General features: G+C 33.6%; 2 protein-coding genes across 2 annotated transcripts; both read left to right on the top strand.

Annotated features, from left to right (window-relative positions):
* The first annotated feature begins 2,223 nt into the window (after window positions 1-2,223).
* On the top strand, window positions 2,224-6,402 carry LOC119189016 (UDP-glucosyltransferase 2-like). The gene is made up of 4 exons (XM_037437604.1): window positions 2,224-3,136; window positions 3,704-3,926; window positions 5,149-5,365; window positions 6,066-6,402. The coding sequence occupies exons 1-4, from the start codon at window positions 2,315-2,317 to the stop codon at window positions 6,352-6,354; spliced, it is 1,551 nt and encodes a 516-aa protein (XP_037293501.1). The 5' UTR covers window positions 2,224-2,314; the 3' UTR covers window positions 6,355-6,402.
* Window positions 6,403-8,968: 2,566 nt separating this feature from the next.
* LOC115442088 (UDP-glycosyltransferase UGT5) lies at window positions 8,969-14,823 on the top strand. Its single transcript, XM_030167061.2, has 4 exons — window positions 8,969-9,821; window positions 10,418-10,640; window positions 12,213-12,429; window positions 13,525-14,823. Exons 1-4 carry the CDS (start codon window positions 9,009-9,011, stop codon window positions 13,796-13,798), a joined length of 1,527 nt encoding a protein of 508 aa, XP_030022921.2. The 5' UTR covers window positions 8,969-9,008; the 3' UTR covers window positions 13,799-14,823.
* Window positions 14,824-15,220: the final 397 nt, after the last annotated feature.

Here is a 15,220-nt window from a genome sequence, read left to right as displayed (position 1 = left end):
AAAAATAAATCTAACGGAAACAATATGAATTAGAGAAAAAATCATGCAATCAAAAATAGCACCTCCTCCATTTTAACCGACTTTTAAAGGGAGTTTGTCAATTTGACGCATATTTCTTTTTATGTTTGTTACATCCAAAGAAAATATAAACACTAGGTTAGAGTTACCTCATAACTCAGCAATTTATTATACGATTTGAAAATACCTTTTTTATTAAAAAATTATACTTCCAGATTGATCCAATCCAGGTCCAGTAATTTGGTTTTTATACCAAAAGAACTAGAATAAATATGTCGCCCAAATAAACGATATAACGAATTTTGCTCTCCTATGATATTTTCAGTTGTGTTTTTGTGTTGGGTTTCATTATATTGGCATGTGTCATATTATAAAGCTAAGCTAAATAAATAAACAAATGTGCGAAAATAAGAGGTCAGAACGTTATAGTTATATCTTACTTTTCACAAAAAGAACCTCTGAACAGTTATATGGATTTAAATTAAATCACAATTTTAATGTTATAGAAGAACCAATACCACCAGCGGTTATGTTACACTTGCAAATGTTGTTATTTTTCTTATGGAAGCGGCAAAAGAAATTTGTAGATCCCTGTTAAACAACGAAAAAGTTCAACAACTATACAAAAATGAAATTAAATTTGATGTTATTGTCACAGAATTATTTAATAATGATTGCCCGTTGGCATTAGCGCATCAGGTGAAAGCGCCGATTGTGGCACTGACCTCCACGATGCCAATGCCGTGGCATTACGTTACTTTAGTATTCGAGATATACTTAACAACGATATTTCCATTGCTGGAAGGAGGTCGTCAGCCTAGTTTGTACCAACGGATAAAAAGAATGGTATGTCATTTCTCTATGACTTTGGCTTGCAATTTTTTCATATACAGAACAGAAGAGAAAATTCTATCAGAATATATCGATCAATTCTCTTTGATCTCGATGGTCCAACATTACAAGACTTAAGGGGCAATATAAAATTCCTATTGCTATACCAATATCTGTTATTAGAAGGCGTAAGCCCTCTCTCCCGCTTAACTTAAAGGAAGTCAGTGGCTACCATGTTGCAGAGCCTGGAGAACTACCACAGGTAAACATCATTTTTATTATTTATACTATATATACTAAAAATACAAAACACGTTAGAATGTAGTTATATAATATCTCACATACACAGCCTTATCCCTAAAGGGGTAGACTGAGGTATAACCAAGGCACCCACATTCCGAAAAGTGTGTTTCGCCCCATTATGTGATGAGGAGCGAGCCTATCGCCATATCTGAACTCCTAGACAAATTCTAGACTCCTAGAAAAATCTGAAATTAACATTCAAATTAAGCAGCGACTGCAAAATAAATAAAATAATATATAATGTACGTATACATCATTTTAAATATTTTTTTGATTTATACTGTTTATTGAAGTCGATTTTATTTTAAACGAGATAAATATACATTTTTAAGTTTAATAAAACATAGCTAAGTTATTGGTTTGGTAAATACTGTTTAATACACTGAAAAAGTGTCCGATTTTACCCCAACGCACCGTACCAGGTAATGAATAAAATTCTGACATAATTTAATAAAACTTACAGTAAATTCAATAATATTCTTTAAGTAATTGCAAATTATAATGGTAATGATTATCGTTACTTATTACATTTATTTTTAAGATAATCAAATATTGCAGATGTCACAAACTATAATAGAAGATAATGTTAAATATTAACTACTAAAAATACGTCAAGAGATGCAAAATATGAAACATCATCGTGAATAATATTGAATCAGTTGTTAACAAGTAATTGAGTGACAAACATGACATCGACGCATCATTTAAAAACACACAAGGAAAAAAGACGTGACTGTATGAGTGTGCGTGTGTGTGTATGTGTATACACACACACGCACATTCATACAGTCACGTCTTTTTTCCTCGAAAAGGTAGACAAAGTACCAACCAGTATACCCAATTTTCCTAGTCAGTATTCCATATATTACCTTACACATATCTATACAGAAGACAAGCATACCTCTAACTAAAGACAGATATTGCAGAGGTATTATCGTTGTTTAAAGCAGCGGAACTCCTTTACCACCGGCCGGTGAAACATAAAACGGCCCGCGCCAGATAAAAAATAGCTATATATATCTAACACTAACACATAGTAACCGTATCAGACGATCAGAATGTCTTGAGAATTTGTTATCATATATGCTTCAGTGTACAGTGTCTACTCCCAAAATACAGACGTTTTGAACATACGCATTATCGGTTACAAGTTGAATGCAAAATGAATACGCGAGTGAATTTTGCACGATATTTATTAATAACATGTGTTATAATGACTGGTGTTCAGACTTTAAATATACTCGGAGTGTTTCCGTATGAAGGAAAAAGTCATTTCTTCGTATTCCATTCTTATTTGCAAGAATTAGCAAGGAGAGGTCACAACGTTACAGTTATATCACACTTTCCTCAAAAAAATCCTTCTCCTAACTACCACGACATTAGTTTAGCAGGAACTTCTAGAGTTTTCGAAGATATGATCCCTTTCGAAAGGTCCTATTTTGTAATTTTAAAAATAGGCTTTTTTATTGTTGATATCGGCACAGAGAATTGTCGAAAGTTATTAGGACATCCAGAAGTGCAGCAGCTGTGGAAAACTAAAGCGAAGTTTGATGTAGTGGTTGTGGAACAGTTTAACAGTGACTGTGGTTTGGGCCTGGCCCACCAACTCGGGGCTCCAGTAGTCGGCATCAATTCCCACGTACTCATGCCATTTCATTATTCGCGATTTGGTATCCCTTACAACCCCTCTTTTGTGCCTTTCCAATTTTTTAATGGTGGAACGAAACCCACTCTATATGAAAGGATAGAGAGCAATATATTTCATGCGTATTTCAACATAATCTTCAAATACTGGAGCCAAAATGTCAACCAGAGGACGCTAGCACAATATTTTGATGATGTTCCACCTTTGGACGAATTAGCAAAGGATATAAAAATTATGTTATTGTATCATAACTTTATCCTGTATGGATCTACAATATTATCCTCAAATGTAAAAGAAGTGGGAGGATATCACGTAGCCGCACCAAAGGAATTACCCGCTGTAAGTTTTTGTCGAAAATAAAACACATTATGTTAAAATTTATTAGACATCAGGGAGAAAAAATAATTGGTATTTTATTTACAAACATTTGCATACGACTAGATCTTAACCATAAATATCTAAATCATATTGTAAGCGTAGTAAAAACTATATCAGTGAGTCGGGTTATAACAATTGAATTCTTCGCATAGCGTAAGAGCAAGGTCAAGAACTCATGACGCAAATATTATGTTATGCAATATTTGACTTTTACGTTATAGAATAAACCTTAACTTCTTCGTGGATCCAAACCTACCACTAGGTCGCTGCCTGGATTAAATTCCTCTTTTCCTCGTCAGGAGTCAGGACGTATAAAACTGTATTCACCATTATAATTTACCGGCATCAAACTAGGCTGTTTACATTTGCACCACAAGCTTAAAAATATTCAACATTATAACCTCTATTTAATGTAGAGCATATTTTCATCGTTACCATTGTGTGTACCTAAATATTACCAACCACATCCCATCACTTAAATTTATATCTACACTTAAACTTTATATCAAAAATAAATATATATTGCAGGACATTAAAAAATTCATTGAAGAATCGGAACATGGTGTTATTTACATTAGTTTTGGCTCCATGCTGAAAGCATCTACAACACCGCGAGACAAAGTAGAAGCTATTATCAGTGCAGTTTCTGAATTGCCACAAAGAGTCATATGGAAATGGGACGAAAAGACACTGCCAGGCATACCAAAGAATATACTTGTATCTAAATGGCTACCACAAAACGATATTCTTGGTAGGTATATGGAGTATTAAGCATTTGTAAACATTATTCCATAGGATGACCTCATCGGTCGGACTCTAGGGATTTATGGCTGCGATATTGTTGTATTCTTGTACCGTAAAATGAGGTGAACTTGTGTACGCTGGTTTAACGGGACAGGTTTTATTTTTTGCAAAAATTATTAACAAAAAGTCCTTTTTTATATAAATGTACATAAACATTGGTAAACTATTTAGTTCTTATAATTTTGTAGAATTATATATGTATCTAATATTGCAGATATAATAAGTACACTCTCTATTCTTCTCAATATAACCGACACAGTTAGTCCAGTCATTTAAGCTTAAATTAGGTAAGAATCTCGGAATTCGAGATACCCAGCTGTAAGTCTGTAAATACTTGTATATTGACACCCTAAAAATTGTCTCAAAACCTACATATGGTAGGGTGTACGTAACTATTAAATTTCAAGGTTTTTTGCGCCTTTTTTGTAAATATCTCATTTCCTATGGGTTTTTTGCTATTTTTATTTATTATCAATATTGAAGAATACAAAATTCTCTACAAATTTTGTTAAAAAATAATTTTATACGGTGAACCGTTTTCGAGATAGAGGGCGGAGAGCGCGCGGTCACAGGATCACTTCAGGTCAACCAGTGCCTCCGGTCAAAAACGCGCCGTATATAGTTGATGAACTATCGATAAATCAATGATTATAAATATTTATCAATTTTTATTAACTATTATATTATATTTTCTCATTTTCTTCATGCATTAAGTCTATATCTATACAATAATACTGATAACCGTTTCCTAAAATTAAAAAAATAATACTACAACAAGAATACCAGTTTGTTCCATTAAAGATTCATATTGTACCACTTAATTACTATAATAAAATAAATATAATTACCTCGGATAAATAACAATGGATATACAATACAACGTTTATCTTAACATCGGTTGAAAAATATAATGTAATATTTACATATAACACCATCTAGTGTTTACAACTTATATACTATTTTATTTACTTCTGCTTACTGTCTTTTTAGAATAATCAAGGAAATATGATATAAAATGTATTGTATCCTATCAAACTATATCTTTATATGTTTGTATCTTCATTTTAAAATACTGATACTACCTGTCATATACGTAGCGTATCATGTTATAAATCACCATGACACGGCACTTTTAATAAACATTTATAGATACGTCCGTAATATTACAGCGCATCCAAAAGTATTGGCGTTCTTCTCGCACTGCGGGTTATTAGGAACAACAGAGGCTATTTACCATGGAGTTCCAGTGGTCGGAATGCCTGTGTTTGGTGATCAGCCCGGTAACGCAGCGGCGATCGAAGAAAGTGGATTAGGCGTAAGAATACTAATCGAAGATCTCACTAAAGAAAATCTTTTGGAAAAAATTAAGACTGTATTGGACCCGAAGTAAGTTTTAGTTTCTGGTATCAGATTTTGAACATGTTGGTTTTTAAAGGGCATTTGTGACATTTACCGAAAGGCTAGGCTTGCTTAACTTCTCTTACATTTGTAAAAAAAAATATATATAATTTTCAAAAAACATAACGTATGTACACAGGTTTTGCAAAGTTGTTTTGAGTAATATAGTTTATACGTATTATAAAACATTATCTTTTATTTATATGTTAAGATATGGCGCACTTGAGACATAACTTGACTTCCGGTGTAAATTGTAGATAACAATATAAGTAGGAAATATTTTGTTATAATAACATCACTAAAACCTGTATGGTAAATATTCCCTTGTTATTTTAAAGACGTACCTACCCACTGTTTCATAATCTCACACACAAAAATACGTTTAAATATAAACTATATCAATATATGTATAAGCAGCAGGAAATCATAAATGTTCTTCAATAACAACTACATTGCGGCGCTAAACTTGTCACCCGATTTTCTTTGGCTGCAATTTTTTTTATGAATGTAAAACTCTGGTTCTCTTTTTGGATTTCATTTTTTCTTTTTGTTAAGTCGATAAAATGATATCCACTAAATGGCCCCTGCCAGAATTAACTGGTTCGCCCCCTGTTTCAGTATTGAGAGTTTTAATAAGGCTCAATCGTATTTAACCTTTAGGTACAATTTATAATATAGTTTTTTTTAGTTTCAGGAATAAAGTTAAACAGTTATCTAAAGCGTGGCACGATCGGCCAATGTCAGCTATGGACAGCGCCATCTATTGGACAGAGTTCGCGGCGAAATACCGAAACCTCACGTTCCGTTCACCATCTGCTGATGTTCCTTTGTACCAATATATGTATATAGATGTAATCCTAGTACTTGGGAGTATCCTTATTACCATGTTCTTTGTAGCACGAACTTTATTAAAATTAATTTTATATCTAACGAGATTACTAAGTAAAGACAATAAAAATAAATTAAAATCCAATTAAATGACTACCCACTAAGCAAATGTTGTAGTAAAATATGTAGAAATGATATTTTTTGTTTTATTTATTAGCGTTATAATATGACAACCTCAAATGCTTAAGTAGGTAGAATTATAACAAATTATGGATATACTAAGCTCGACCTCTTCTCATAATTAATTAATGCGAGAATCGGTGAGTTGTTACTTGTTATTGGTAACAAAGTTTACTTTTTCATTTTGTGATGATTATCTCTAATGAATAGTTTATTTGGCTGCGATTTAGTATGTTGTAACTGGATTTTGAGGTCAAAAAAGGCATTAATTAAAAAGATATTTTTAGAAGCTGTCTGTTCGTAATTTATAATACATACAGAAAAATAATTAACATATTTCTACAATATGTTATCGTTACTTTGGTTGTTTCAAATTCTTTTTAATGTGAATATTGTATTATTAATTTTATAATGCAAATGCTATTAAAATTGTTGAACCCTACATCTTCTCCTAAAGTATCATCATATCATCATCATCATATTAATTTGTCACCAACACCAATAGATAGGCAATTTAATAAGTACATTTTGGTAGTTTAAAATTTTCATAAAAGTTTTAAATTATATTTTAAAGCTATTATTAATTACTTACTTACATATTATAATCTTTGGATACTAGCGCACGTAACACGTGCGCCGCAAATATACGGAATGATGCTCAAGGCCGTTTGCTCAGGGAAGAAGACTCAATTGGTTTGTTTTTTTTCATGACTTATAACAGCATTAATTTCGAGGTTAGACAATGGCGAATTTTCCGAAAATTAAATACTTATATAATTTAAATCTGAATGGCATAAACATGTAAATTGTTGGTTGTCAATTTCAAGTATTATTTATCATACGCGTTAAAAAAATATCTTATGGTAATACTATAAGCGGCGATAGCCTAATTGGTTGTGGAACGAACTGCCGAGACTAATGTTCGCAGGTTCAAATCCCAAGGGCACACACCTCTGACTTTTCTAAAAAAAAAATGTGTTTTCTTTGTGAATTATCGCTTGCTTTAACGGTGAAGGAAAACATCGCGAGGAAACCTGTATGCCTGAGGAGTTCTCTACAGAACTTTCGAGGGTGTGTAAAGTCTACCCATCCGCAGCCAGCGTGGTGGACTAATGCCTAATCCCTCTCAGTAGTAGAGGAGACCCGTGCCCAAAAGGAGGCCGTGGGACAGTATATAATACAGGGCTGATATTATTATATTATATATTATATTAATAACTATAAAAAAACACCGCGGTAACGGAATGTTCTCTTCTTTAATTCACCCTTCATTTTTGTAATTACGTGAATATGTTCCACCTTAGTATTAAGAAAATATGTCGCAGAAATTCTCAAATTGGTTAGGTTAGGTTGGAAGTGTGTATACTACACGCAAGCCGCGGCATCGATAGGCGAGTGCCAGAAATAAATGTTCAATCGTAAAACTCCTCTTCGTACATTTTGAGATAGATTTTTTTTTCCATTTAGATTTGATAAAATAAAGTCTTTCGGCGAAACTTGAAAGTAATGAAATCCTAATCAAAACATTACTTATTGCAACCAATATTAACCTCTAATCCGGTTACAAAATTAAAATTAAGCCCCTTATTTTAAAGCACAAAATCCTTTTTATTTATTTTTTGCATATAAACCTTGAATATAAATGTGTCTCTTTTGTATATGTATTAGATAAACTTTCAAGGAAATGATGAAAGATAACAGAGATTTTACAAACCACACTGAGCTAGTTCTTTATTAATATGTGAATAATTGCCTCGATACCTAATATGTCTGTTGGATAAAAAGTGTTAACGACTTATTATTTGTTTGTTAGTGTGCGCATACCAAAACTTGATTTGAACACTTCCTCATTTAATATCTATGTACATACCTAATATCTATTTCTGTCGTCAAGTATTTTTGTGTAATTGTCCTGTATTTAACAATTATTGTCATAAACAGGCATTACTTTACTTGTTTGCCAACGTTGCCATAAGCCTGTATATTCAATAGTAAATAAGGTACACATTTGCAATTAACTATGTTACTTCTACCTTTCTTTATTATAAGTGCACGACAAAGTGCCCCTCTGCACCTGATGGTAAGTGGCGTGGGGTCCAATAGAATGTTGACTGACAAGAGATGATTACCCCTCGGCAGTTGACACAATTATGTCGGCCTGATGGAACCAGATATACACAAATCTTACCAGTGCAGCGTCCCTGATAATTGTCCACCAGATATACATAGATATTCTGTTCTTCTTAGTCTTTATTTATTGACAATAGTTTGAACAAAACGTCAACAAAAAGCTATTCGTCCTGAGCTTAGGCAGAAGCTTTCATGAACTGCACAGCTTTTGAAAATTTTATCAGCACCCGCGCTGTACGTACCTACGTACATATATCGGCTTGAAATATGCATTATCAAAACCGAATTATAACTAATATTATTTATAAAAGTAGTTTTATTTTACAAAAGTTAATATGCATTAACTGTGCATAATTTTGAAGATAATTTTAATGCGATCAGAACATAGTAACACAACAGTAGACCCAAGTAAGCTCACTCTTATCACTTGCTATATTTAAAGCGCCACCGAAACGTTAAGTCCAAACGTCGCGACGATATTCAAGCGAACACAATGCGCTCATGTGCGAAACTACTTTTGTTATTAACGATCTGTGCTAGTGGAGTGTCTACACTAAATATACTAGGAGTGTTTCCATTCGAAGGAAAGACCCATTTTTTCGTGTTTGAAAGTTATTTGCGAGAACTCGCAAAGAGAGGACACAATGTAACGGTTATATCACATTTTCCACAAAAAAGTCCCTTAGAAAATTACAACGATATCAGCCTGGCGGGAACGACGAGTTTATTAGAAAATGTGTTTCCGATAGAAAGATCTTATGCAACCGTTATTGCAATCGGTTTCTTTTTGGTGAATACCGGTACAGCAAACTGTAGAGTACTATTATCCCACAAGGGAGTGCAAAATTTGTGGAAAACAAAGACAAAATTTGACGTAGTTGTAGCCGAGCAGTTTAATAGTGATTGTTCTCTTGGTCTCGCTTATAAATTAGGTGCCCCTGTGGTTGGTATAAATACTCATCTTCTTCTACCATGGCACTATGAAAGGTTCGGTATACAATACAATCCATCATACGTGTCATTTTTGTTATTAGAGGGAGGAACTAAACCAAATATTTACCAACGTCTGGAAAGAACGATTTTGTATACATACTTTAACACGTTATATAAAGTAATGTGCCAAAGGATTGATCAGAACACACTGGCCGAATATTTCGATGATGTTCCGCCATTGAATGAAATTGCTAGGGAAATTAAGTTTATGCTCACTTACACGCACTTTACATTGTTTGGGTCTAGTTTGCTACCATCAAATGTGATTGAAGTGAACGGGTATCATGTAGCCGAGCCACGAGAACTCCCTGACGTAAGTTTATTACATGCTAAATATATCTAATCATAATACAAGGTTTGCCAGTATCTATAAATCAGTAAGTATCACAAGTCACTCTAATGGCGCTATAGGCCAAATGGTTTATAATATAGAAACTATTCATATCATTAATCATTTTAAAATGATATAATGAAGTTATAAAAATAAATTGTATTATTTTTATTTTATTTATGAGGATTTCCAGCTGACTTAACACTACGATTAAAATAATTTAAATATCATAACTTATAGCTATAACGTAAGCCCATGTTAGGAAAGCTCAACATGTATGTAAGTAAATGTGCAATTTCGAAAAGGGCACATGTCATAAATATAATATCTAGATCTATATCGAGAAATGTATATATAATAACAAAAAATAACAAAATTCTGTAATTTTTTATTGCTAATTGAACCCAAATTCCAAACCATAGATATTTTTTTTTATACACTTCATAATAAATTTTCAATTTCCTGAATATTTTCCATTTTTGGGACATGTGCTTTTTCGAAATTGCATACTCAATTGAATCTAAAAGTACTATAACAAGCATTACTATTAAGCCTAAAACGATAATACATCATTCCAGGATATAAGAAAGTTCATAGAAGAATCACAGCATGGTGTAATTTATATTAGTTTTGGATCGATGTTAAAAGCAGCGTCATTGCCAGCGGATAAACTGAACGCCATCATTGAAGCTGTGGCGGAAATTCCACAAAGAGTTCTTTGGAAATGGGATCAAAAAACATTACCTGGCAATCCAAAAAATATCTTTATCTCAAAGTGGCTACCACAAAATGATATACTTGGTTAGTAAATTGTATTTGTTAAAGGATTTTGTACATCTTGCATCATTGTTTTTATCTTCGCGCCATTAAATAGTTGCGACAATCCTAAGAGCTACCTCAATTGCTGTCTTTCGTCTTTATTTTATGATGTAGGCAAGTTTATTGTGGCATCTGCCAAAATTTCAACCCCAAAAAACTTACAAAATTTTTTGGCCCACCTAAGGAACCAATTCAGTACCTAACAGTTGAAAATCAAAAACGTTCACAAAAGACAGACTAGGTGATAAAATTTTTAGTAAAATCGCTCCATCCGTTAGTCATCCTAAGCTGACACTATCTAATCGACTTTTTACTACGATAGACGTAATATAAAGTCAGCATGTTACGTAAATACATAATATAGCTAAACATGTTGTAATCACGTTCTCTTTATCTATCTGTATTTTTTTTTTTTTTTTTTTTGCTTTCGCGGAGAAAGTCCCTTATTACTACCGCCCAGCCTTCGTGGGGGGCGACTGAGCGGTTATGCTGGGGTAACCGTGCCTTGCGGCCCGGCTTTGAGCCGCCCGGATTTGATGACGACCTTCGGGCGACCACCGGGCCGAGTCCCTAACCCTATATACAACTTAAACCTATGCACGGCCTACCAGCTAAAACTCCGCGGTGGCCCTCTTCGGCGTATTAGGGACGGCTGCGGGCTTCCTCTGACGTTAAAGTGTCTAGTCTGCGACCGCAGCCACCCCTGCGCGGTGCCGCCTTGCGGCCCGTCTCCTATGGGGGGGGCTCAGAAGCCCCCGCGCACCGAAGGACGCCCTCGGCGTCTACGGCAGCGTGAGGCCAACTACACACACTGCCGTCCAACTCGGGGGTTAACCGACAAATGTGCAAAGATGCACAGTAATGCACTAGGGCGGACAGCCCCCTGCTGCCCGCCGACGACCCCCTTCGTGGCCCCTATTAGTCGCCTCTTACGACAGGCAGGGGATACCGTGGTGGAATTCTCCAAACGCCCCCATTCCACAGAGCGGTTATCTATCTGTCTGCTCCAGTGCAAGTCGGTTGCTGACCATATGCTGCTCTTATGTTTTTTTTTTAAGTGCTTAGTTTTTTAGGTAATTCCTAGACATTTCGAGTACCCATAAAAACATGACACGATCTCAGAATGTTCTTTCATATGAAACCCAAATTTAACTTACTATACTAATAATTAATAATTAATTATAAACTTACTTAACATTTTAATCAGCCATATATGTAGGTATATATAGTAAAGGTATCCTTATCATCTGTATGAATGTACGGTTTATATCTACAAACTTTGTAGTACAAAACATTATGAATTTGCCTTTTCTGGGGTTATCTAAGGTGTGACACATGTTCGAAGTTTAAAAATCAATGAACGGATAAAAAAAAGTTTTAATACCTTCGAAATAATCGTCCTCAAAGTTTTATATTTAAGTATTTATTTTTACGAACTGACAGACAAAATATAAATAATTCAATCCCCGAACAAATTCAAACGCCTAAAATGATTTTTATGATAAACAAGTATTAGTAGTTATTAATATTTCATCACATAATAATATGTTACAGCTCATCCGAATGTGTTGGCGTTCTTTTCGCACTGTGGTCTCCTAAGCACGACTGAATCTATTCATCATGGTGTCCCAATGCTAGCCATGCCTGTGTTCGGAGACCAGCCAGGGAACGCCGCGGCTGTTGAGGAAAGTGGTCTCGGTTTACAAATTAGAATCGCGGAGTTGACAAAAGAGATTATTGTCAAGAAACTCAAAACAATTTTAGATCCTAAGTAAGTTATTTTCCTACATTTTTTACCTACCTTAATTAATGACGGTATTAACTGTGCATTGTGACTTTTAAAACAGACTAAGGCGTGTAAATATGTATATTCAACATAATAACTAATAAAGACTCATGTTTTAATAATACTTTGAAGTAAAATAGTAGTCAAAAATACAATTTGTTATACACGACACCCGTACTTACATTTAGCACGAATTTATGCATTATGATTTATGCATGATAGTGTAATTGTTTCGTTTAAGGCGATACCTCAAGGTCCATTTTCATACATTTTGTTTCGGCTTTAATCTGGGTAACTAAACAAGTATTGGCAAGTAAAGAATTTAAATTCACGTCTAGTTAGTGATTAGTTCTCGCAGTTGAAGAAAAACGTAAATAATTATTAATCATCGATCTTTTGGCCTTTAAAATTTAATATGACGAAATTTTAAAGGCAGAAATATCGATGATTATTAATTATTTTTACGTTTTTCTTTCAACTGCGAGAACTAATCACTAACTAGACGTGAATTTAAATTCTTTACTTGCCAATACTTGTTTAGTTACCCAGATTAAAGCCGAAACAAAATGTATGAAAATGGACCTTGAGCTACCACCTTAAAGATATTTTTTTGTGTGGAAATTTGAACATGGTAACGTGAGCTTACTTGAAACTAAAATACGGCATAAACATGGGCGCGTGCATACTTCGAATACCAAATCGTATAACCATGGTAACGGTAAACTTAAAATGTTATATAGAAATAGGCTATACCTACTTACGATTATTTTTTTGACTTAAATTATTATTTAACAACAATGTAGAAATACGTAAACTTTAACTTACACAGTACGAACACTATACTATGACGCGAAAATTCCTGCTAGAAGTAGGTACTGTTCTTAATCATTATTTTTTAGATGCTTTGTACCTCAACTTTTGTCGTCTTACTGTATGCTGTTGTTACATTAGCTGTAAGAAGTGAACATCCGAAAAAAATACCTATTATTAACAATGTATAAATACATTATAAAACCGATTAAAGATTGGTCTTTACAGTATGCACATAACAACTAATACTAGAAATTATTTATTTTTTAGATTCAGAGAACAAGTCAAACATCTCTCTCGTGCATATCGAAACCGGAACGTGTCGCCTATGGATAGCGCCATCTTTTGGACGGAGTACGCAGCACAGCACAAAAACTTTACATACAGATCGCGATCAGCCGACGTTCCGTTTTACCAATATTTGTATTTAGATGTGTTAGTGATTTTACTGAGTTTTGTTTTCGTAGTTTTGATAATTTTGAAAACGGTTCTTTTCGCAGTTATGAAATGTATACAAAAAAGTAACAAAAATAAAAAAGAATGATGCAACGGGATAAAAGAAAATATACTTACCTATATTGGAAAAAAAAACTTTCTTGAATATTATTGTATAATAAGTAATGATCGTCCAGTGGTCGTAACTCGAAATTGCACCGTTGAATTTAATATATTCGTCAGCTTTATTATATATACATCTAATTTTCTACACTCCACTATAGCGAACGTGCACGAATTATAAGTGGCAGCAGAAAACCGACATATGTAAATGCCATAATGTAGGTAAATAGAAATTTTCCGAACCTATTATAGTTTGTTAAATATTTTTGTAATATGACAATCATTATAAAATATGGTTTCTGGCCATCTTCAGGCTGATTATTATGTAAAGGTAGAGCGGCCAGAATATGTTTTATTTTAGATGGGACCCAGTTATTTCAATGTTATTGAAACAAACACGTTATGGAGTTATGTTCACTTATGTACTTACACATTTGTATGTATTGAATATTAAACTACAAAGGTTATTTATTTTTTGCAAATTACATTGTTATTTCAAAATTCTCCTGGAACTCGTGATCATGTATGATTTTTATTAAATTTATAAATTTTTGCCGCTTTTTAAATTGGATGAGGGGATTGTATACATTGCATTTATTGCGTATCTGTTACAGAAATATATCTTTGGAGAATTTGACAGGCGACACTAGATATGTGACTTCCTGTTTTTTATCATACGGAAAATTTACAAAAATGTATTAGTAAAACAAAAAGTCACTATAATTGACGCTTTTATAAATGACAGCTGCAGAAGTGCAAATCAATACGTAAACCTGATGCTAGTTTTGAATGACTTAGCTTTCTCTTGGTGTAGTAATGAAATATTAAAATTGTAATTGCAGTGTTTATTGATTACAAACAAACAAATCTCTTCTCTATAATATAATTGAATGGGTTACGTAAATTTCTATTTAGGTAATACATGTTTTTGTTATTAAATAATTATTTTCGCATTATTTAATGTAAATAAGTTTAATAAATCAATAAAATTAAGTTAAATTTGCATTTTTATTAATGATTTTTTAACACAGTACATCTACACCCTGCTTATAGTCCGAACCATGCGTATGCACTACGCTCTAATTCCCGTCGCGGTCCCTTCCGACGCGACGCCGCGCCGCGCTCGACCGCCAGCATCCGGCGACAAGACTCTACAACGGAGCAGGCGCGCGCGTCAATGTCGTATAGACATTTCATTGTATACAGGCCGTTGTGTTTACTTTAATGATGGTTGTGCTCCGAACCCTGTGTTTTAATGATAACAAAACACACTAACTAGCACCTACAGCCATTACACTTATAATCAAAGTATAAAAACAAAGGCAATCACGCTAAAGTGTTTGTAGCTATGTTATTGCTATTTTTAAGTACTTAATTAAAAAAATAAATACTAAGGAAGACACCTATA

Source organism: Manduca sexta, chromosome 11 (assembly GCF_014839805.1).
Source record: "Manduca sexta isolate Smith_Timp_Sample1 chromosome 11, JHU_Msex_v1.0, whole genome shotgun sequence".
In the NCBI taxonomy this organism is placed as follows: Eukaryota; Metazoa; Arthropoda; class Insecta; order Lepidoptera; family Sphingidae; genus Manduca; species Manduca sexta.
This window is presented reverse-complemented; position numbering and strand designations above follow the sequence as displayed.